This window comes from Tachypleus tridentatus, chromosome 7, assembly GCF_004210375.1.
Source record: "Tachypleus tridentatus isolate NWPU-2018 chromosome 7, ASM421037v1, whole genome shotgun sequence".
Lineage (NCBI taxonomy): Eukaryota > Metazoa > Arthropoda > Merostomata > Xiphosura > Limulidae > Tachypleus > Tachypleus tridentatus.
Window position 1 is genome coordinate 144,355,310 of NC_134831.1, and position 24,939 is coordinate 144,380,248.

At 34.0% G+C, this 24,939-nt stretch overlaps 1 protein-coding gene across 4 annotated transcripts in view; it reads left to right on the forward strand.

The window, feature by feature from the left end:
* Positions 1 to 24,939, forward strand: part of LOC143256809 (CD109 antigen-like) — a 144,343-nt gene that overhangs the window by 18,842 nt on the left and 100,562 nt on the right. Inside the window, exons 1-2 of one of the 4 annotated variants that reach the window (XM_076514523.1) lie at positions 14,196 to 14,346; positions 15,460 to 15,568. The exons of 1 other annotated variant lie outside the window; for it this stretch is intronic. Coding sequence is in view for 1 of the 3 variants with exons in the window: in XM_076514520.1 (XP_076370635.1) it covers positions 14,308 to 14,346 (39 nt within the window). In the remaining 2 variants the exon portion in view is untranslated. Of the gene's footprint in view, positions 1 to 14,174; positions 14,347 to 15,459; positions 15,569 to 24,939 lie in introns of those variants that run through there. 2 more of the 4 variants (XR_013031502.1, XM_076514520.1) reach the window with 2 other exon arrangements.

Sequence of the window (24,939 nt, forward strand, 5' to 3'; positions counted from 1 at the left end):
GTGAATAATTAATTTTGTTGTTGTCTTTTTTTGTCTCTTCATTCTTTAATTATTTCGAAACGATTAAGATCAGGCCCACAATATTGCTAACAATAGGGCCCTTAATGTTATTTACTGACTGTGGAGTTCTCAAGTATAAAACAAGTAGGATCAGACAAGTTCCGATAAACAAAAGTTTGCTTATTGTAATCTTAAGACAGAAAAGAAGAAAACCTATTGATGATCAAGCGAGTTTCTAAATCAGTTAATGCAAATATTAACTTAGTGTTGTTTAAGTACGTTAGGCTGTTAGGAAATACATACTTGGCTACAAATCTGTATTGATCAACGTCTTGTTTGAAGTTGTGCTCAGAGAGTGAAGAAGAAAGAAGAAGCTAGAAATCATAGCTTGTTATTACTTTTCTTTGTGTCACTTGATCAGATCTCGTCGCTGAAATTACCAAAACTCTGTTCAAATCCCAGATTTTTTATCACACTTCAGGAAAGAAGGTAGATAATTGATTATATTAATCTCACCCTCGGAAACAATTTTTTTATTAGTTAAAATGTATATAACTAAAAGAATACGTGGTTTGCGTAACAAAATACTAACAGAGTTCAAAATTTATATCATCAGCCTATAACACCAAACCAAAATCCATTTTATACAGAGGAATGAGACCTTAGATCGTCCATAACTTGTTTGGATTGTTCAGAAGGATATCATTGTTGATATTAATTGTTTTATAGGAATGTTTTTAGAGCTTAAATGTGTTACTGGGCCTGGCATGGCCTAGCGCGTAAAGCGTGCGACTCGTAGTCCGAGGGTTGCGGGTTCGCGCCCGCGTCGCGCCAGACATGCTCGCCCTCCCAGCCGTGGGAGCGTTATAAAGTTACGGTCAATCCCGCTATTCGTTGGTAAAGGGTAGCCCAAGAGTTGGCGGTGGGTGGGTTGATGACTAGCTGCCTTCCCTCTAGTCTTACACTGCTAAATTAGGGACGGCTCGGTGCAGTGAGCTAACAACCTACTCACTTAAATACTTGTTGAAGAATCCGTAGGGGGTGTTGCAGTTGGATGTTAGGTTATTAATTAGTATAGGTATAAAGATGTTCATTTATACTAGTTTAATTTTGGTTTTAGTTGTTGTATAAGTAGGGCTTCTTTGATTTTACATTTGTTTATGTTTGCTTCCCTACTTAGTGTCTGAGTGTTTTCTATGGTCATTTTGTGTTTATTTGATTTGCAGTGTTCAAAAACGTTTGAAAGTGTTTTTTTTATGTTCTTTGAATTTAGTTTCCATTTTTGTGCTTGTTTCTCCAATATAAAAGTCGTGGCAGTTGTTGCATTGTATTTTATAAATTATATTGGTGTTGGGCTTGTCAGGGTACTTTTTACAGAGTGTGAACTTTTGTACTTGTTTTTTGAATAAATTTGATGTTCACTGGAATGTTGTGTTTTGTTATAAGTTTTTTTTTCAAATGTTGGTTATTTTTTGTTTCTGTTTTCTTTGCTGTTGTCGGGAACATAGGGTACGCAGTAGTTTAAAATTTTGTAGTTTGTTGTGTCTTGGGATTTATTATTGTTTGTTTGTTATTGGTCTATGTGTGTGCATATAACTTTTACCATGCTTTTTAGAGGAAATTGTTGATGTTGATGAAGTGTTGCTTCATTTTGTTAATTTTATCAGGTGAACATAGTTTTGTGGCTGCGTTTATTTGGTTTATTAATATGTTGAGTTTTTGTTTTGTTTTATGTGCTGAGTCCCAGGGAATGTATAATCCAGTATGGGTGATTTTTCTAGGATTCCGTTTTGAATTATATATCGGTTCTAGTGATTTTGAGGTTAAGAAAAGTTATTTTATTATTTTTTTCCTGTTCACAGGTGAATTTAATAGTGGGGTGTATAGAGTTAACGTGGTTGAAAAAACTAAGTGTGTGTTCTGTAGACCTATACTAATTAATAACCCAACATCCAACTTTCCTAAAGTCCCGTACCATTTTACGAGTATACTCTCGTCCCTAAAACATATGCCCGGCAACGGTTAGTTGCAAACTCTCTCTTTGTTAACCTGAAGATGACATAGAAAATTCGAAACGTTTTTTTCTCTGCTTTAATAATAAAAGTGTTAATACCCATACCAGCCTCTCTAAGATACATTTTTTTTCAAGTGGGTTTTTCGAGGTATCACATAGCAAGGCTCAACCACAATGCAACCAATCGTATATTCATATTCTTTAGCTCTCACTTAATCAACTTTAAGCACACCGAATTATAACGTTAAAATGTAGGGTCTTATCCCTGCCGTGGACAAAACACAGATAATCCGTTGTGAAATATTATGATCAACAACAAATTTCTTATTCGTTAAACCATATTTCAAACCTTCAACATTTATAACTTATGTAGTTATTAGTATTACACATTTCTCATTTTCATTACCGCTATTGAACTATGTAACATCAGAGGGTCGCGAGATCGAATCCCTGTCATCCCAACTATGCTCCTTTTTTCATCAGTGGGGACGTTATAATGTCGCAATCAATCCAACTATTCGTGGGTGGTGATGACCAGCTGCCTTCCCTTTAGTCTTATACTGCTACATTAGAAACGGCTAGCGCAGATAGCCCTCGTGTAGCTTTGCGCGAAATTCAGAAACAAACTTATCGAAGACATTTAGTTTCCTGAGATCCTCGGTGACCTCGAGTATGATACGTGTCCGCCATAACAGTCGTTAAAATGATTATTAGATTTATTTAATGTAATTTACAAAAGATTTTCAATTAAACCGCATAATAAAGTCGATAAGAAGTCTTGATATTTTCAAAACTTCCGTTATTTCATATATTACGTTTAACGTTTTGTCTATAAAAATTTACGCAGTACGTATTTTAACTTCACCAAACAAGACGAAGTTAATCGTCAGTGACAAAGAAATTGTCTGTCTTTAACTCAGGAATGTGACCTTAAGACCATCAGATTTGGGCTTAACACCTTATTATAAATCTGTTATTCAATTCAAAAGTTGTTAGTTCTTGTCAAATTTCAATGTTCTTATCAGTTGCACAGAAACCGATCAGGTAACCTTGGAGATCAAATTCTTTCTCGCATTTCTATATCAATATGGCTGGTTCTGTATCTATTTATAACAATGTGATTGGTATAACGTAATGTATATGTACACTAACACCGCATCTTTACCAAGCTTACCCCCGTTTTTTTAAGAATAAAACAGGTGCAAGTGATTAAATAAAAATATATAATGATATCTTAATAAAAATATCCAAGATTACTTGTTTCAACTTTTCCAGTTTCTGATATTTTCTCCTTTTTGTTTACAAACAACAAACTTTTTGTATTATTGAGAAACAAGCATAAGATATAAAAGTAAAGAGCAAACTGATAAACATAATTGGTGGCTGTATAGATGGCCGGTATATAAAATATAAATGCAAGGGTATAGGGTCGTAAACCCATCAATAACTTAAAAAGTAACAAAAGAGAAACGCGACTAATTTATAAGAGGTGTTATTTTCAGTTTAAAATAACGTATCAAACAATAGCTTCTAGGATCCAAAATTAAAAACAGTTACTTGTCCAAAAATAACTTCGTTTGAAAATGACTTATCTATCTATCCATCCACCTATGACTCTCTTAATGCGACCAAATGCCTCGCCATCTAATTAGTGACGCGCATGAATGGATTAACGAGATTTCAACTGTCCCTGTCTACTATCTAGCAAAACTACAGCTAGTGATGAAATGAGAATATACGGACGTTATAAAGTCACGGTCAATTCCACTATTCGTAATTGCATGATTTTTAGTCGTATAGGTCTCTCTTTTATCTTATTTGTCTTAAAATTCACACTAATGATACAAGAAATGAAAAAGATCTCACTGCCTTCTCTAAACTACATGATTTGGGTTTTGAAACAAACTCGTAGATAGAAAAATTATAAAATAATTGTACTAATAGTAAACTGTAACATAGCTTTATGAATACCTCATAAAGTACCAGGTTGAACAACTGTAAAACAAACAAAAAACACTGATTTTTTTATCTGACTTTTCTCAAAGCCGTGATAGGCACTTCATTAGTGAGACGACAGAAAGTAAGAAGGTTTATTTTCTGTGAAGCATTTTATAGAGTAATCGGCTTGTGGTTCTAATGTATTGGATACTGCGCACAGAGAGCCTGAAGGCTTATCGTCATAATCATAATAAAAGTGAAAACAACGCGTTCAGATTGTTGCACAGTTGTATGCCTATGAACAACTGGATGTCTTCTTTTCTGCCTTACTACCGTGAAATACTTGTTATCTTTCTTACCGCCGCAAAACATAGTGTTAATTAATAAGGTATATTTTCTGAATTTCAGTTTTTTCTGACTAACTTAAATGTGATGGTTATTAAAGAAATTACGAAAGTTTAGATATGATACATAATGTTTTTGGCAGTTCTTGAATTTAAACAATAAAGAACTTGAGCTGTGTTAAATCAGTGAGTTCAAAGTAAGTTTCTTCATTAATAGTTGTGTGTGAAAGTTGTTTAGTAGCAGAAGGAATGAACGATACAGACACCTTACTTAACAATAAAAACTTCAGTTACATTAACCACTAAGAAACATTGAATGAAAACAAAAATTGAATATAAAAAAACGATAAAAAATTAGCATAATTATAAGAATGCCAGCATATAAAACAGTAAATACGTACCCGATTAGGAGAAAAGAGAAAAACTTTATGTTTCCGTCTTATACCAGAAAGCTCATAACGCTAAAATGTAGGTTTCGGTACCCGCATTGTGTATAGCACTGATAGCCCATTGTGAAGTTGTTTTGCTTAATAATAAAAACACACTAATAAACAAGGTTATACTAGAAAAGTGGGAAAGGTCAACCCTAGTTACTACTGTTCGCTGGCTAGTGGGGAGTCCAAGCTAGTCAGTGTTTCATTCCAGCTGTTGTTTGTCAGCTGTTCTTATTTTGTTCATGATGTTATAACAGTAAGATAGGCTGTTAATGTTCCGCCGAGCTATACAATAGACAGTAGGATTTATTTTCACAGTGCCTCTATCAGCAACCACTGAAACTTGTTGACTTCATATAGAATCTTATCTCAGTCTAACCAGGTCTCATCCCCACCTTAAAACGTTATTCCAAGGATACAATTAACAAATTGGTTGATTTTGATTCAACTGGCACAGCTCCAGTAACTCCTCAGTATAGACAAGTTTTGCCACCATTGTCTCGAAGTTCTTACCGTACTACGTGGTGTAGCTCTAAAAGATCAGGCAGAGAACTGTCGGACAGCTGCAACTGCTGTTAGTTTCTGGTAATTAATTATTTGATTCAAGGTTACTACCAAGTCCCTATTTCGATAGAATGCTGCTTTGGTCACCAAAGCCACAACATTAATCCCTATATATATCTAATGATAAATCAAATAACTATATATCCTCTGTGTGAACATATCTGTGAGGATCTCCTCATGGTTTGGTGTCATCATAATAGGGCAGGCCTCCCACGAAGGCTCTGCACTTCCTCCTGGAAGACAGCCAGATACTTTGCTAGCAGAGTCGTCAAGCCTTGAACCCAGCCATGCATGTGATCAGTTCTTCACAGGGTTGAACAAACACATTGGTTGTGTCACAAGTGGTTCATTGACGAAGTTTGTCCTCATCCAGAGTGTTCTTCTGCACAAAGGTATTTCTTCCATTCATTTAAAGTCTCTGAGTTGTCTAATCTTATGTTTATACATTCAAGACTGCAACCTGCCTGAGTTACTGGTTTATATTTTTTTGATAGTGCTTAATAATGTTGGTGTGGTCATATCTGTAATCCACAATCCACTTTGTTTATCGAAAGTTTTGTGCTTGAATAGACTAACATCTTTCATTATTTTACTTTTTTCTTTAGTTAACTTTAGAATACCGCTTTTATGACTATTTTAGAATGGAGTAACATTTCACGACTGGAAATTCTGTTTTGATTTGAGGAAGCCATTAATGTAGGGATTTTATTATCCATGGAAAGTCGAGACGGTTTAGTCTGCTACGTGATCATTAGCTAATCAAGTGATATGTTCATCTCCACACTGTAATGTTTGATTTTTTAAAAGTATTAAATAGCCAGCCCTACATACGTTTTATTTGGCGATGAAATTTTTGCTAATACTTATTTGTTTACTTTTTATAGGATGTCGTGCGTGAGTTTCTGGGTTATAGAGTGTATTGTAATGATTTGTAAATTTTTCATATAATAATAATAAAGTAGATAGTCAAAGATCGTGAAGAAAATTTTGTTCCAATTGTGAGCCCCCCGCTAGTACAGCGGTATATCTACGGATTTACAACGCTAAAATCAGGGGTTCGATTCCCCTCGGTGGGCTCAGCAGATAGCCCGATGTGGCTTTGCTATAAGAAAAACACACACACACACGCACTAATTGTGATAAAACTATAATTGCTACTAAAACCAGCACTCTTGTGATGAAACAGTCGCTTATTTCACCCATACACTTTTTCTGCAATTAACTTGGAATTCTATAGCCTTATTTTGTTTTCTAGTATCTGTGGAGAAGAAGAAAACGTTTATTTAGAAATTGTCATTTTCCTAAGAAGAATAATTATCGAACGACACATTCACTAAATGATGCAATAGATAGGCTTGTTTTGCATTATCCAAGAACAAGATTTCAGCATCAATGAGAACAGGGTTTCTAAGTATTTGTCTTGCTTCATAAGCATTGTAGAATAGTACGTACTTGCATGATAATTAAAGTATGTTCTAAACGATCTCCATGTTTGTCTGTTGATGCTTTTATACCATTTTCTTCAACATACAGAACAAAATTTGTATTTACTTCTTTGAAAATTTACTGTATTAGCAGTATCCACCCAAAAATACAAACACACATAAAAATATCTATGTTTATTTCGTATTTATATATAAAATACATATCTATCCTTTATTTAGTTTATTTAGAGATGTTAGTTATGCTAAATTAGTGGGATTGTGAAGGTAAACATATCATACGAATTGTTGAAAATGTGATAAAAACGTAAAATTGTGTTAAGATGTATTTATTGTATGTTATTTCCTATAAAAAAGTCACAAAAACATTTCTTTGGGTAAGAGCCTCAGCGGTAAAGAGACATTCGTAAATTAGGGGTCAAATTCCATAAGCCATATTTTTAATCTTTTATTATGAGCCTCATATTTTTTCAGCGTTATTTCTGAAAGCTTATAACACTAAAACCTGAATTTTAATATTCATGGTAGCCACAGTACAGATAGCCTATTGTGTGGTTTTGTGCTTAACTACAAACAAACACACCCCTTTTTACAAACTTTGTATTAAAATGTAACTTTTAACTTATTTAATGTTTGCAAATAACAAAGTATACCAATTGCATGATCAACTCAGTACAACAGCCTCATACAAAAATATTGTATAGAATCAAGGTGAGCATATTGCAAAGAATTACCCAATTGTGATAGAAATAAACACAAGAAAGAATATATTATATTTATTGTGCGGATCATATCCACGTTAGCACGAGTGAAAAGCACTGACTCTGAAAGCGCAGTCTGAACCCTAGCCTAGAAAACATATTTCTTGATATGCTGCATCAAAGCTGCTGGGTTCGAGGATGCTGTATATGAATTTTATAATTATAATTTTGGTACACAATTCTAACCACATTTCATTTGCGTGGAAAACAGTAGGCTTTTGTGTACAACTAAATTAAAACCATCAAGTTTTTCAAACTTTTCAGCAATGACTTCTTCAGAGCACAAAAGAATGGAGGTATCACTAGGGAAAGAGTTGTCCAAATGTTTCAGGCTGTTTTGTCCCACTTCTTGTGATTATGATGTGATATTGCAACTTATAAAATGTGAAAGTAAAGTGGTTGAGCTCATGCTTGAAGCAATGGGTTGAGTGAGGATGTTTCAGTGGTGTTTACTAACATCAAATACTACTCAAAAGTCAAACACTTGCAAACAATGGACGTCGGCTACAACAAGGAAGAATACATATGTGTCTAAGTTCGTATGAGCAGCTTATTCTCACCATGTCTGCTGACATGAACATCATGAAGTAACATCTGCATGCTTGTCTCTTCATGATATACATTCTTTGTCTTACTGACTTACTGTTACTGTTGTGTGTAGTCTTGGTGTGTTGCTCCTTTCTGCCAAAGGTTTTTGTGAGAAACAGCAAAATATTTCTATTCTTTATCGTTTTTACATGGAACAAAAGTAAGAATTTTAGCAAAGGCCGTATTGTCCGAATCGCATATTTTGAAAACTGACTCACGATTCTCCCGTGCCTATTCATTCAGGCTGTTGAATGGAAATTGATACATAAAAACACCCAACTTCTGGACAGCTTCAAGTTGTGAATCAGTACGAAATCAGTGTCACATGCTTGCAAAAATCAAAAGATATGGACATTTTTTTCTTATGCATTTGGCCTTACCATCATGCATTTTACATTCACATCACTTGAGAAAGCCCTACGGACGATGATTAGAACTTTGATAAAATGGAAGAAGTCTCTCATGGTAACCACTCAAATTCTTCCTGGAAAGGACAAGAACTGTGAATTTAGTTGTTTCCTGGGCAAAGGATTATTCCAAGTTATCATATCTTTACTGGTGGGAAACATACAATCTTTAATAGAGCTGACAGTAGTTTTAGTGCTGCTTTCTGAAACCGTGACTTTTAACATGCCTTATGTGAAAGATTATGAAACAATGCCAGATCTTTTGTGACAGAGTCTGTGAAGAGCTATCTTTTGTTAGATACACATTCATTTACAATATCTCATACGGTATCATACATTATGTCCTTGGCATCCAACTTGAAGAGTTATTCATTGTCCTCAAAATGTTTCTAGATGCTTAGAACCAGCCATCAGAATCCGGACATTTTCTGCAAGTGATGATTTTATATGGGAATTTAATCATTGTGACCACCAGAACAATTTTCATCACTCATGGACTCCTCAAACACAGCCACCGCTCTAGCAACTTCTGGGCAGGCCAGCGTCCATATATTAAAGAGCAGAAGGGTTATTTGCGAATCCCTCCTTAATGAACTTGTTGAACTGTTTATGGCAATAGTTAAGGATGATAAGGGAAAAATTAATAATGCATTCTTATTCTCACTAAAATTCCAGGGTACTTAACACTTCAAATAATTTGTTGCCTATTTGTCCACTTATTTTACTTTGGTCATAGTAATAAGATAATTAAGTCAGATTTTTTTGGAATTTAAACAATATAACAAATTAAAAGCTACAATTTGATACCAAGTTAGTAAAGTTTGGCATGGAAAAAATTATATCTGTTTTCTAAAACGGCTGATATGGATATTAAAACTTTAATTAAAATAAAGTACAAAACAACGTTTCGATTTTCTTAGCTCATCTTCAGGTCAACAAAAAGAGTTCAGAACGGGGTTTGTCTTAGGGACGAGAGTGTAAACGGGTACGAGATTGTAGGGGGCGTTACAGTTAGATGTTAGGTTATTAATTAATATAGATATAAAGATGTTCCTTTATATTGGTTTAATTTTGGTTTGAGTTCTTGTATAATTAGGGCTTCTTTGATCTCGAGTTTGTTTATATTTGTTTCTCTACTTAATATGTGGATGTTTTCTATGGTTATGTTGTGATTATTTGATTAGCAGTGTTTAAAAACGTGTGAAAGTGTTTTTTTGATCTGCTTTACATTTTTCTGCTTGTTTCTCCGATATAGAATTCATGGCAATTGTTGCATTGTATTTTATAAATAATGTTGGTGTTATATTTGTCACTGTAGTTTTTACATAGTATAGATTTTAGTTTTGTGCCTGTTTTTCTAATATATTTGGTATTTACTGAAATGGTGTGTTTTGTTATAAGTTTTTTTTCCAAATGTTGGTTATTTTTTCGCTAATATCGGAAATATATGTAATGTAGCAGTGTAAGGTTTTGTAGTTTCTTGCTTCTGTAAGTTTATTATTATTTGTTTGTTGTTGACTATGTTGTTGGTCTGGGTGTTTTCTTCATTTATGAGCTTTATTTACAAGATTCCACACTTAAGAAGTGGCAGTTTTAAATAGTTTACATTTTGAAATAAAGGATATATATTTATATCCTTAATTTTATTTTATACGTATATCTTAAAACTATATCTCTGCCAAATTCGGTGCTTCATGACACTTACATTTGTTTCCTTAAAGCCTACACCAAATGGGTTGGATTAAACAACGACTACATCCAAGATTGCACGGCTAATAAGTATCGAAAAGCATGAAAGACAGAATGTATATATATATTCATCGAACCAAAGAAATTTTAAGTGCATACAGTATTATATACACAAATCTTTAATAAAACTACATGTTTAAGGAGTTTAGATACTAAACATTTTAACCCTAACTTTTTCTGTTCGAAATGTTGATATATTTAAGTACTTCTTTAGTTGATATTTAAAACTTCTTAGCTACTATGTGTATTTTATGTGTTTCCTGGTGTATCAGTGTAAACATAAGGACTTATAATGCTAAAATTCAGGCTTCGATCTCTGGGAAACCATTTCAGGATTTGAAAGTCTCAGAATTCATCTCACAACCACAGTTGCTACTGCTGATGTTGTCTTTAATTATGGATTTTTCTTCATAATTTGTGTGAGATTTATTTTTAAATGTATTTCCCTGCAATATCCTTGAATTTACTATTGTTGGGTTACATTCTTACGAAGATGACCATTGGTGCCACCTTGATAATGCTGTATGTGATACTACGCTTTGTCATCATATCTCTTCGAGTCAGCTGCCACTGGACGAAGTCAAGCAACATCTCCTTTTTTTCTGAACTTCCTGAGACGCATATATCTTTTCGAAAGTGTCATATCTGAGTAGAGTTCTACACATTATAACTGAACGCTCAGTAGCAAGTCTCATTGTTTCCACCGTGACATGCGGTGGATGATCTCACACTTTGTCGTCATGTTCTATGATGTCTTCAACCGTTAGACGTGGGTTCAGAACATTGTTAGTTTGGCTTGCATACCTGGAAGGCTCCCAACTGACTCCTACTACCGCAATATCATAGTGAGGTGTCACCTTCTCCACCTTAGGATTTGTAGTAAAATACAATGACTGTCGTTTAGCATGCGTGCTTTCTTATTTTTATTAGCCACTGTTGATAAAATCCAGAGAATTGTGACACCTGGGTTTGTCAACAAACGCCTAGGTGTCCTATAGAATCTGCCTCAGAATTTCAGGTTGCTCGACTGCACTGTAACCTTTCTCTACTGCCCTGTGCTCCAGAGCATTGGAAGTAGTCGTCGAAGGTTGCGAATGAGGTGTCTTAAAAACCTAGCAGACCACCCGTCTGCTATATATAATATAATATAATATAATATAATATAATATAATATAATATAATATAATATAATATAATATAATATAATATAATATAATATAATATAATATAATATAATATAATATAATATAATATAATATAATATAATATAATATAATATAATATAATATAATATAATATAATATAATATAATATAATATAATATAATATAATATAATATAATATAATATCTTTCCTTGTCTGTGTAACATTCTTCATTTTGGCTTCATTTTCTCCACTATAAGTTTTACTTAATCTAAGAATGCAATATTTCGTGATTTACGGATGTTACATTACCAAAACTCAAATATATAAAGGAGTACGTTATTAGTAAGCTTCCACAATAACATATTTATGTTGTGTCTTTTTTTATATATTTTTAACTAGTATGATATATTCAGATTCACTGACGTCCAAAACAAAAGTTTAAAATTATCCATGAAAAGCATATTCTGGTTATGCAGAGAATGAATCAAATTCGGACAGCGTAGGGAAGAAACACAGAAACGCTTTGTTTGTTGTTAAGCCTGAAGCAACACAACGGATTATCCGCGCTTTTCTTACCATGAACATTTTTAGCACTCAGGCTTGTTGTTGTGTCTCAGTGGTACGAAAAACAGGAACATACGTGAACAAATTAACAAAACCTTTAGTAACACAGTATTCCACCTGCTGCATTACCTCTGATTCCGTTCTCCTTTAGTAACCTGGCTGCTACGGTTGAATAAAGAGGTCTTTATTTAAAACGTACATATTGGACAATCAAACTACATGATAGTTTACCTTTAAAACGCAGACAACGCTTTATATGTGCGTGTGTAGTATACTAGAATCACCCCTACACACGTCACCAGTTATGTCAAACAACATTCACAGAGATGAAAAAAACTCTAAATTATATAAGTTTGTGCAAGTATTTGAAATAACTCTTAAAAGAGGATCGCTTTTTCCCAGGAATCTCAGACACGAGACGAAAATATTATGCATCTCTAGCTTTTGGCGCACGAAACTTCACGTAAGTAAAGGTGTTAGCACGTGCTTACGTTATCCAGTTAACAACACTATTGTTAATAATGTGCATAAGCTGCATCGATATTTAGACAAATTATGCGAACATGTTTGACTAAAGATGAATTCTAAACTAATTATTGAACAGTGATTATGTATCATTGTCACAGGAGAAAGGGAAAAATGAACGCTTAATTATTGAAAATAATTATATTAGTTGCTGTTAAAAGGTTACCTGTGTTCTACCTGCCACACTGCTTTGCCACTGGGAGGTTGAAAAGTGGGTGCGTGTGTGACTTTTTTGTAACAAAGCAAGACTATCTACTTTGTCCACCGACGGGTATCGAACCCTGATTTTAGTGTTGTAAATCAGTAGACTTGTCGCTGTAAAACCGGGAGGACCAAATAATTACGTAAGAAAACACAAAGGTATTGAGGTTAGAGCCCAGTAGAAAATACATACTAGTGTGAAGTAGTAGGTAGTTTATTTGCTTGGAATATTCGTGTAAAACAGGGGTGATCCTCGTTAGTCAATCCCAATTTCAAAATTAACAGACTAGAGAAAATGAAACTAGTTATCAGTACTCACCGCCAGCTCACGGACTGCCTTAATCACATGGTGGAATATTATCAACAATTTTAGAACTCACCTACAATTCATTCTGCAGAGCGCGTTTTTGTGGCAACTTACCAAGAACCACGAACCTTCTCATTCAGAGTCAGACGCGTTAACTGATGTTCCACACCCGGTTCTCAAAGGGAAGGAAAAGCATCGGAGATCTTACTTGATTCCGAAATTACAAAAATATACAAACATTTAGCTTATCATTGGATTAACACTGCTACATGCAACTGGGGTGAAAACATAGCATTATATTAGGGGCTACCTCTCCTGAGTATAAAAACATTTTAAGCCACATTACATAAGAAAAAAGACAATCTAGAACCGTCAAACGAAGGTTTGAAAGAGGTTGTTTATTCTGGGTCTAATACTATGGCTTGAGGGTGAGCGCATTATAGATTTGTTCCTGGCTAATTAATAAGTTATTAGGGCCGCATGCCCTAGAAAGTATTATCTAATTCATTTTTACAAACCCTTAGTCCAATAAATGTAAATTTTTAAAAGTTATAAGCTCACAGATCTATCGTTCAGTCACACGGAAGGGGTCTACAGAAAGGGATTTTAAAATGATAATAAACGATAAAAAAAGAAAATATTTTTGTGGTTTGGTTTTTGAATTTTGCACAAATCTACAGAGGGCTATCTGCAGTGTAACACTAGAGGAAAGGCCGCTAGTCATCACCACCCACCGCCAACTCTTGGGCTACTCTTTTACCAACGAATAGCGGGATTGACCGTCACATTATAACGTTCCCACGCCTGAAAGGGCAAGCATGTTTGGTGCGACGGGGATTCGAACCCACGACCCTCGTAAAGTCGAACTCTTAACCCACCTAGCCATGCTGGGCCGATATTTTTGTGATAAGACACTTTTAAACAACTTTTCAGTGAGTCGATTTCAGCATGCAATGCTTTTCTGTTAAGTGCAGTTACATACGAAGCGAAAAGATACACGAATTAAATGGAACTTCTAGTTGATTTTCATTATCAAAGAAGTACAAAACTTGCTGACATTGAGAAACCACGCTGGTCGGTGACGCTTCTTTCTGTTTATAGACGATTTCTTTCTTCGTCAGTTTTATTTATTTCTCTGTATGCTACATATCTTAAAACGTATGTCGTCTGTGTCTTTTACGAAGTGTTTCAGATTGTTGGCACCGTTTCACGTCTGGTCTACCATAATAAGGCAGCGCCTTCTCAGTCATCATGTTTCGGAAAGATCTTTGAAAATATGTTTAAACTAGCTGAGTTTCTCCACATGAGTAAAGGCTTAGCGGGATGAATGTTCCTTATAGAATCCACATAGATGATAAGAGAGTAAGTAGCGCTGTTTTCAGTTGATATACTTGGAGAATTTCATTTCAATTTTTTAACTCTTCGTATTTTTTACATTGAGCTTTTGTTGTACTTCTATTTCTGATCTTAGCACATCTTTCAGCCAATAGCAATGTAGTATTCACTGATTTTGAGCCCGGTTTAATTCTGTATATTTTGCGTGTATGTGTGTCATATGATTTGTTTGCTTGTGGAATATCGCGCAAAGATACCCAAGGTCTCTCTGCGCTAGCCGTTCCTGATTATGAAATTATAAATTAAATGGAAGACAACCAGTAAATACCTTCCACTACCAACTCTTAGACCATTATTTTATCAACTAATGATAGTATTTACCATATTATTATAACTACCCCATGACTGAAAGGGTGAGTGTATTCGATGACGGATTCGAACCCGCAATCCTTTCAGCCATGGGACGGTTGAATGCTATAAGCATTTCATACTGGAGACACATTCCCAAATTCTTTAGTAATACTTTCATATCTACTTATTCCATAAAGCCAGCCTGAGTATGTATTTAAGTTTTTCTCTTATCTTATAATAGTTAATAGTTTAATTTTATCTTTTTATTTATTTATTCTAACTATACCCCTCGAATTATATACTTCATAGTTATAACGTTTAATTACAAGTCAAGTGTTCGTTGTTTACGTTTAACTCTTTAGCTACTTACTATAATCCTAGTTTTGTTTTCTAAACTAACATTACCTACCCAACATAGGCAAATTAAAACAAATCTTCTTTAGTCAATTTTATCATTTTAATTAAAAATCTACACGTATCACGCAAAAAAACCGAATAAATATGTTTAAAAAGAGGTAACGCTAACAAATTTTCGATGTTAAAAATTATGCTTAATAATGAAATTCCAGCGAATAAAATTGACCTAGTAGCTCATAAACTTGCAAATTCATTAAACGAATTTCATTTATTTTCTCAAGGTTTTAGCTAAAAAGTCCTTACAAAATGATGACTAAAATATTTACTTGATAAGAAACAATAAATTCACAATAAACTTTAACAATTGTATTTTTTATGTTCGACAACAATGAAAGTATATGCATGTATAAACATGTGTGTGTTTTCTTATAGCAAAGCCACCTGGGGCTATCTGCTGAGTCCACCGAGGAGAATCGAACAGCTAATTTTAGCTTTGTAAATCCGTAGACTTAGCGCTACACCAGCAGGGAGACATACATAAGTATGTAAGGAATAGCTAATAAAAAGACGCTTATACGTGTAAAATATATAAACAACTCTATTTTTTTGTTCATTTTATAATGCTGTTAGAATAAATCACACAACATAGGTTCTTATTTAAAGTGTTTATAGGCTAAGCGTGGCTTTGTAGCTAGCATGCCGGGCTAAGAACAAAGAAGCCCAAGGTTCGACCCGCATAGGATAGCGGGTACTTTTGACTTCTTGTCTGCTTTCTTATTGTTATTGTTAAACTATAAATAATTATACCCTCCGGGGATCCTCTGGTATTGCCGTACTGCTCTATGTCGCAGTAATGTCTGCTCAAATAAACTAGTTTACGATATTTATATATATATATATTTTTTTTTACAAAGCAACTTGTGCTTTTCTGCTTTTAAACTGCGTACATATTTACTTTCCTTAAAATATAGGGCTATAAATGTTCAAGATTTATAAAAACATTCCTATAACCAATCAACTTGCACTGACTTATGGTTGTACAGGTTAAAAGTTCTGATCCAGTATTTGCAATTCAGTTGAAACTTGATTTGTAAATACAAGTGACACCTACATAACTGACTTCTTCTCGGGGCGTTACATTATAGGACTTTCCAGAACGAAGTTTTCCTATTTAACGACTTTTTAGCATTTATAAGAAAGGGATATTTATAGCTTTGAACAGTAAAAAAGTAAAGCAAAGAACATTTTCATTTCCTCGGAAAAAAAAACGAGCTACTTAATGGTCCTCTACTATCTGCATCCTAGAGATAATAGAAATAAAATTAAAAGTTTGCCATGAGAAGCAATTCAAGAAAATAACTAGTCGTTACAAATTAGTAAGAATCTGTCTGTAACATCACTCAGAAGTATTTAAGTCTACAAAAGCGACACAAAGCCGACTTACCCACAAGCACGTAGATGAGCAGAAGACCTACCGTCTAAAACTTTATACGTCGTAAAGTTCGACGAAGCACTTGTCTAATTAAGTGTCTGAAAAAAATCAGAACATTTCATCTTATTATCCCCCAGAACGTATCAGCGATACTCGATTTTAGAAAGCATGCAGAATCTATCTCGAAAATTTCACAGTGTTTATGATGGTCGCCCTTACAGATATAATAATAAATTAAACATTCGAAGAGTCAAGAAAGATGCCGAAGCAATATTTTTATGAATAATACATGGTTTCAAATCATTAATATTCGAGTACTTTATAATCAAGAATAAGATGCAAAGGCGTCCTTATTTTTTTCTTTCTTTCATTTCACTTGTTTCTGAAGATAAAGTTTGCTTTGTAACGCTTGGAAGCACATTTATGTAGTTATTGAAGCATTTTATCTGAGTGTTTTCCTAAGATAAACAGATTGTTGTTTGGGGTTATAGAGCAATTACATAATACATGACGTCCTAGCTAGATATTACTTAAACGTAGATATGTTGTAAAAACTCGGCGATTCTACGCAACACATTCGCTCCGAGACAGCTTTATGGTAATTAAATTATATCAGACGAAGTTTCGTTTTATTAAATACTGTCTCGTAATCATCACGTCAGAAATGTTGTGATCGACTTCTTTTCTCAGCTTACGTTAACGAGTGTCCAACGCATATTTTGGTTGCAAATTAATTTGCTTAAAAGGTTTCCACTTTGTTTTTATTGATGGAAAATTAATTTAGATATAAATAAAAGTGTACTGTGCAAAATATATCCAATTTCCCTCTTCTTGTAGGTTATAGATTGTAACTTGCTGGTTTCAACACGAGTGTTTCGTTACTATCATGATATATGCATATATTGCATATAATAGATTAAATACTAAACTTTTTTCCATAAATTTAACCTTGCTCTCACCTATAACCAACGTTAAGGCTCTTTACTTATTACGATAAAAAACGAGTTTGTATAAACATTATACAAGTAATCTATTGTGTAGTTTTGCATTTAACAACAAAGAGATTTAACCATAAAAGAGAAGTCTGGCAATCATTATCCATATACAATGTACCGCTACCCTTAGCATGGATAACATAGGCCGCCTTACGAGACATGCTCTCAACTGACTGTTGGACCAAACCTGATGAAACTTTCAAGGAAGTATTCTAGTACTTTATAGTGTTAAGCCTGAGCTCTGTGCAGCGTATTTTAATTGTTGATGATTTATAGTGTGAAGCCTGAGCTCTGTGCAGCGTAGTTTAAATTGTTGATGATTTATAGTGTTAAGCCTGAGCTCCGTGCAGCGTAGTTTAAATTGTTGATGATTTATAGTGTTAAGCCTGAGCTCCGTGCAGCGTAGTTTAAATTGTTGATGATTTATAGTGTTAAGCCTGAGCTCTGTGCAGCGTAGTTTAAATTGTTGATGATTTATAGTGTTAAGCCTGAGCTCTGTGCAGCGTAGTTTAAATTGTTGATGATTTATAGTGTTAAGCCTGAGCTCTGTGCAGCGTAGTTTAAATTGTTGATGATTTATAGTGTTAAGCCTGAGCTCTGTGCAGCGTAGTTTAAATTGTTGATGATTTATAGTGTTAAGCCTGAGCTCCGTGCAGCGTAGTTTAAATTGTTGATGATTTATAGTGTTAAGCCTGAGCTCAGTTTAAATTGTTGATGATATTATTTCGAAATCGCACATTTTTTGTGACAATAACATCCAACATGGCTCCTGTAAAATGTTTATTTTACAACTCTTGATATCTACTGTCATTGAAACCTGCAGACATTATACAAAGTTCCTCACTTTCAATGGTCTCAATGTAGTCCACACCGTAGCATCTTCATCACAATGGCCATAATGCAGTCCATGACAAAGCACCTCCATAACAATCATTCATAATTTTCACAACTGAGACACAGTAAAATTGTTTACGTAACCTGCCACCAGATCACTATATTAGCATCACTTTAAGTTTGTTAAGGTGTCAGCGATTACACACTCTAAAAAAAGAACAAGGAGCTGAGAATTCAGACCGGTGTGTATTTTACTTTTTAACGGTACTTTTACTTTCTCTGGAGAGCATGCTACATAGATTTCTCAGATATGCTTTGTTCACATATGGACAAATTATATAAAATCAAATCACGATGAAATCTCTACAAAGATGATTTTACCAATTTTTTCACAATTTTGGCCAACAGAACAATTATTACATTTGCATGACGCTTTGAATAGTCCTGAACATTTTAGGTGTTCTGTTGTCGAGTTCCCCATACTCTTGTATGGATTCATAAACAGTAGATCACATGTGACTAGACATTTTGATTGTTTCATGTTTTACCTTTTTTTCATTCTTGTAGAGCAGTTTATTGTTACTTCTTTCTCAGACTCGTATAATTCATGATCAGACTTGGTTTGTATTATTTATGATGTTACTTTAAAAATTACAAAAGGCTGTCTATGCATTACTGCTGTTTCATTAAAAAACATACAGCAGTCTTAAAGCAAAAATACTAACAAAAAAAAGTTACGTCAGAGAGTCCAAGTTTATATTAGACAGACAAAACGTGTGGCCCGGCATGGCCAAGCGTGTTAAGTCATGCGACTCCTACTCTGAGGGTTGTGGGTTCGCATCCCTGTCGCGCCCTTTCAGCCGTTGGGCGTTATAATGTGACGATAAATCCCATTATTCGTTGGTAAAAGAGAAGCCCAAGAGTTTGCGGTGGGGGTGATAACTAGCTGCCTTCCCTCTAGTCTTACACTGCTAAATTAGGGACGGCTAGCACAGATAGCCCTCGAGTAGCTTTGTGCGAACAACAAACAGACAAAACGTTGTCAAAGTGTCGTGTAGCTAGAGTACCGAGCACGAGTTATTTGTTTTATTTTTCTTTTTAGCAGCAGAGAGACACAAAACAAGGCCGCTCGGATCTACGGTTCAGCATGCTGATCACTAGGCCATAACTGACCAAATTATAACGCATCTTTCGTACATTTTAAGCTGCTAAACGTCACGTTTATATTTCCTGAGTATGATTGTGAACAAACAGAACGAGTCGTGCTATATATTCAAGAGGTGTCTTGGTACTTTGGCGAAGAAGACATTATCCAACTAGAGTTTTATCAAAAATAAATATATATGTATTTTAAAATATTTTTCACTTTACACCGTAACTACTACGCCTGATGCTGTCTTCATAGATTATTTTGATAAAAAAAATGAGGTTGAAATTAATGCATTTCGATGTGGAACAATTTTGACTTCAAATTTGAGGTGTTACCAATTTGAATAGTAGCTTGTAAAGTACAAGGAGGTTTATAATATTTAAATTACACAAAATTAAGTATAATGGTTTGCTACGAAAGTAACTTTCTGGAGGTGAAGTTTGCTTTTGATACTTAACCGTTAAAAATATTCATTTAGTGAGAACAGTATAATACTTAAATGTTAAAGGTATTTTCTAGAGGGGTAAAGAGATTCAGTATGTGAACCTGAAAAAGAAATACCTGTGATAGATCAGCTTAAAAATATATTATCCTGAACAGGGTAATGCTCAGTATATAAGGCTGAGAAAATAACTGCTGCTGCGTTCAATATATTATTTTATGATGCCTACAAGTAGTTACTAAAGTTGAGTTATATCCCTATTTGAGCAGCTAATTACCATTATCGAGTGTTTCTTAACTTGCGAGACATTGAGAAGTGTTGATATGGTGAAATACTTGGAACTAGTTAAAGAGCCAAAATGTTCGTCTTTCTTTTAACTTTTTCCAATGTTTTCGCAATGATTTTAGTACGGCAGAAAAGAATTTTAAGAAACCTTGGAATTGACTATCATTAAGTATGACAGTGCTCAGTGTAAGCTAAAAATCATAATTCTAATGTAAATAATGTTATAATTACTCTTGAAGTTAGCTTTCTTTCAAAAATGTGGTATTTCCCTAAAAACTTAAGTATAGGGTGAAACAGGAATTACTAGTCAATAATAGATGAACATTAAATTACTGTAATACACAGAATACTTAATGCTTTGTACACTATACAATCGGTGGCTTTAGGGAGCCAAACAAACTGTTATGTATAAAGTGACGGATTAAAAAAAGTCAATACACATTCATAGAATACATCAGCTTTCAGTCAGAGAAAAAGTTACAAAAACAATAAACATTTTGTAAAACTAAAGTGGTGTAAGAATGGTGTGTCAAAAAGAATGCAGACAAAAATATAAGAATGATACAGCTACAAATGCTTAAATATTTTATTTTTTCTTACTGTATGTTCCTCAATATAAGTTCCAAGACCAGTGATGATTAATAACCAGTTGTAGCCAATTATATGGTATAATATCGGGCCATTCTGCGAGTTCAATGAAAAAACTGACGAAACTGATATCAAATTACTATTATACATTGTTATTGAATTACAAAAATAATACAACTATTCACCTATTAGTAGTAAAATAATTTTGCGAAAATTGAGTATGATGCAGGGATAGAAACACAAAAAATACTGAAACAAGATAGGAATGAATATACAACCATTCAAAAATCACTACATAAGTTATCAAATGTTTTCGATAATAATTTTTACCTAAAACTAAATGTTGAAATAATGTTAGTGACATGAATTCAGGGTTCAGTAGAAAAACGTTTAAAGTGTATAATGACACAGAGTTTTGTAATAACCATAAGCTTGTAAGATTGACTCACACTTACTGGATACTTATATATGGAGGCACGGCATGACCAGGTGGGTTAAGGCGTTCGACTTGTAATCTTAGAGTCGCGGGTTCGAATCCCCGTCGCACCAAATATGCTCGCCCTTTCAGCCGTGGGGCGTTATAATGTTACGATCAATCCCACTATTCGTTTGTAAAAGAGTAGCCTAATAATTGGTTGTTGGTGGTGATGACTAGCTGCCTTTCCTCTAGTCTTACGCTACTAAATTAGCGACGGTTAGCGCAGATAGCCCTCGTGTAGCTTTGCGCGAAATTCAAAAACAAACAAACAAACTTATGTAAGGATTTTTTTTCATTTAAAGTATTAATTCCGGACATTTTTATGTACTTTTTGGTATTGACATTCTTACATCATATTTATTTTTTGTTATTACTGTTATATAGAAAAGATTATCGTTATGTATGCGTTTAAATCACGTATAAATAAATAAGAAAATAAGTATGGCTGATTCTTAAGATATACTTTTTGAAGAATAGGAAGAACGCTTGTGCTAAACTATTGAATAAACTTTAAGACACTTAAACCTTTGAAATAAATTTTGCAAAGGGGAGAAGAAAAATATATTTAAGGTAAAAATTAAACTTATATGAGAAAAATATGGACAGCTAAGAAATAAATATTGCAGATGTGAGAGGAAAAGTTTGAGTTAAACTGGCAAATAAAACTTCGAGTAGAAAAAAACACGAGAAACTTTGAAAGGAATTTCGCAGAAGGGAACGAAAAGTACACTTCAAAGAAGTGATGGGAAGAGCGGCGCTTAAGTATTCTAAAATAACTTCTATAGGGAAGATAAAAGACGTTTCTTAGATATTTTAAGGATTATTTTAGAAGAGGAATGGTATTATATTTAAAGATTCGTCTATAGCGTTTAAATGGAGAGTAGAATGTATCCTTTTAGCGAGTGGGTGGAGGGTAGTTTGTTAGTTTGTGAAAGACACCCACAGAGTAGAAAGTATAATGCTTATATAAAATAAACACACACACAATTTAAAGATGAAAGAATGTACTACACTTAGATCTTGGTATAACACTTAAATCCTGAGAGACACTTTCTAATAAGGACAGAATAACAATGCACATGCATATCTCGAAGACCGACATGTATTTTATATCAACTTATAAAAGTCTTCGTACTTAAGGTATAAAAATAAATGCAATGTCAACTTGCAATCCACGGTGTTGATTTTTAGCAGTTTAAACAAAATAGTTATAGTTAAATTAAGTTTTACAGTTTTTAAAGGGAATAATGGCCATTAAACATAGTCGGTTTGCATTTGGTATTTTAAACCGCACAGATACCTTGTTGGCTAAACAGCCAGGCCACAGAGTTCAAAGCTCATTTATTGCCATCCATAATTTCGAATTTGCGGACCGCAGGGTGGGCAACCATTCAGCATACCTGCCACCTACACTGTTATTCTTAACTAAACAGCAGGATTGACTGTTACTATTCTAACTACTCCAATCCGAGAAAGTATGTATGGAGCGTGTTCAATGACGTATTGCGTCTCAAACTTTAAATTTTCAAATCTGCAAGGAAGTACGCTAACCACTAGGCTATGCTCGGGCCACATCATTACTGCTGTTTCATTAAAAAAAAAACATACAGCAGACTTAAAGCAAAAATACTAAAAAAAGAGTTACGTCAGAGAGTCTGTTTATATTAGACAGACAAAACGTAGTTAGAATGTCATGTAGCAGAACATAAGGAATGTGGAAAAAATGAAAGGTCTGAAGAACACAAGACGTTAGGGGGGAAACAGCAATATTGACTATTATAGCCAATAATTTTTGCGAATCCTTAGAAGTAAAAAGTTAAAAAATAATGCATTGTTAACTGAAGACGAATATTCGATGAATATCTGCGTAAGAATGTGGCCCAACCTTCTGTAAGATTTATGAAAAAACATAATTTTAGACATAGCTCACATGATCAAGCTAAGAATAAATATATGTGACACTTATATTTTACGTGTTTACACCTCATGATGACGTGGTAAACACCGAAACATCATGTAGAAACAACAATTTAGAAACGTTTTTAATTATATGTTACTTATTCATTATGCAAAGTGTTACATAACTGAGGACGTAGTGTTAATCATAAAAATATGTTAACTGTCAATCAGTTTTTACAGGTATCAAAATGTATTTTCTACTTTCGCAATAACTGTTAATTAGTATGACACAAGATAAGTTCAAATAAACCAAAGTGAGTGTTAATATAAGATTAACAGCTGGTGTATACACTAACTTACTGCAAAGATATAGTTCAAAAGATCCGTATTATCGATCAAAATTGTCAATTTGAAATGTTTCTCATGAAGACTGAAATGAAGTCTTCACTCATCTCTCCCTGAAGGGGGTGGAGATTCTACTGGTTTGGGGATGAACACTGATGGGAGAAACACGAACAACGTTAAGGCGCTGTCATCCAGCTTAGCAGGAAGTATGTGAAAAAATAGTTTGACAAGCGCCTTGTATAGGAAACAGTAACGCACAGCTGTTCACATGCTGAAGCTCACACAGAATGCTCAGTTCTTGATTGTGTTTCAGTTTCGTTTCTTGCCCTGAGCTACGACGGTGACACAGCGATTACACACCTAATGTAGAAATTTGATACCATGCTGATTATCAAACTTATTATTTTGTTCTAATTTCAACTCCACTTCCTTAGTTTCTTTTATCTTATATAACATCACACACAACTTTCTAAGCTGAATCGTGGTGATTCAACTTGAACGAGTATTTTAAGCAAAAGCTACCATTTTTTATAATCGCCAGTTATCAAATACTTCACAACGTTTCTATTCATCTATTTATTTCTGAATAACGTCTTATGAAGCCCTGTCTTTATAGACAGTGATATAAATATTTCAGGTTCGATTGGTTGATGTGTTGGACTGTATTTCGAGCACTGTCACCGATAAATAAAAAAAAAGCAAAAACTACTCTTCGTCTTTCTTTGGTCCATAAATGTGTTACAAGAGTAAGAAACAAATATCACTGTTTGATTAGAGTAGCACATTAGTTGGCGATGTTTACTGGTTTTCTTCCCTCTAGTCCATCGATTTTATTATAGTTCTTACTGTAACATTACAAGTCATTTTGTAACAGTGCTAGAAGATATCTCACAACTAATCCTACGATTTATTATAATTGTACAAAATATGATGTGCACATGGGTTTAAATGTTATAATTTGTTATAATATGTAAGACCAGTTAGAGGGAAAGCAGGAGGGCTATTTGGTGCGGGTATCAAGGTAAAGGCGGTCCCAAACTTATATGTCGCCTGACCAAATTAAAATGTCACAGACACTATCAGCTTATAGTTGTAAATTAGATACACAAATTAAATATTCAAATTTTGTTTCAGTTTTATTTCGTGCTGATGATTACCTTTTTTTTTCGTGTGTTATCATTTCTTAATTTTAATGCAGTCAGGAGCCTCATAAGATTGAAGTGGTTCGGATCTCTCTGATCCCCTGAGTATGTGAGTTTTAATCCTGTGATATCCTTATCAAACTATGCGGATCATCTAATTTACTGAACTACTTCTATGTTATTTCATTCGAATACACACTGATCTCGACTTCAATAAGATACAAAATATAAAATTAAAACTGGATATATTGTGCTTTAAAATGTATTTACGATTTGCAATCTGCGTGACTGCTAAAACCATTAGAACGTAAGCCAGTCGTTG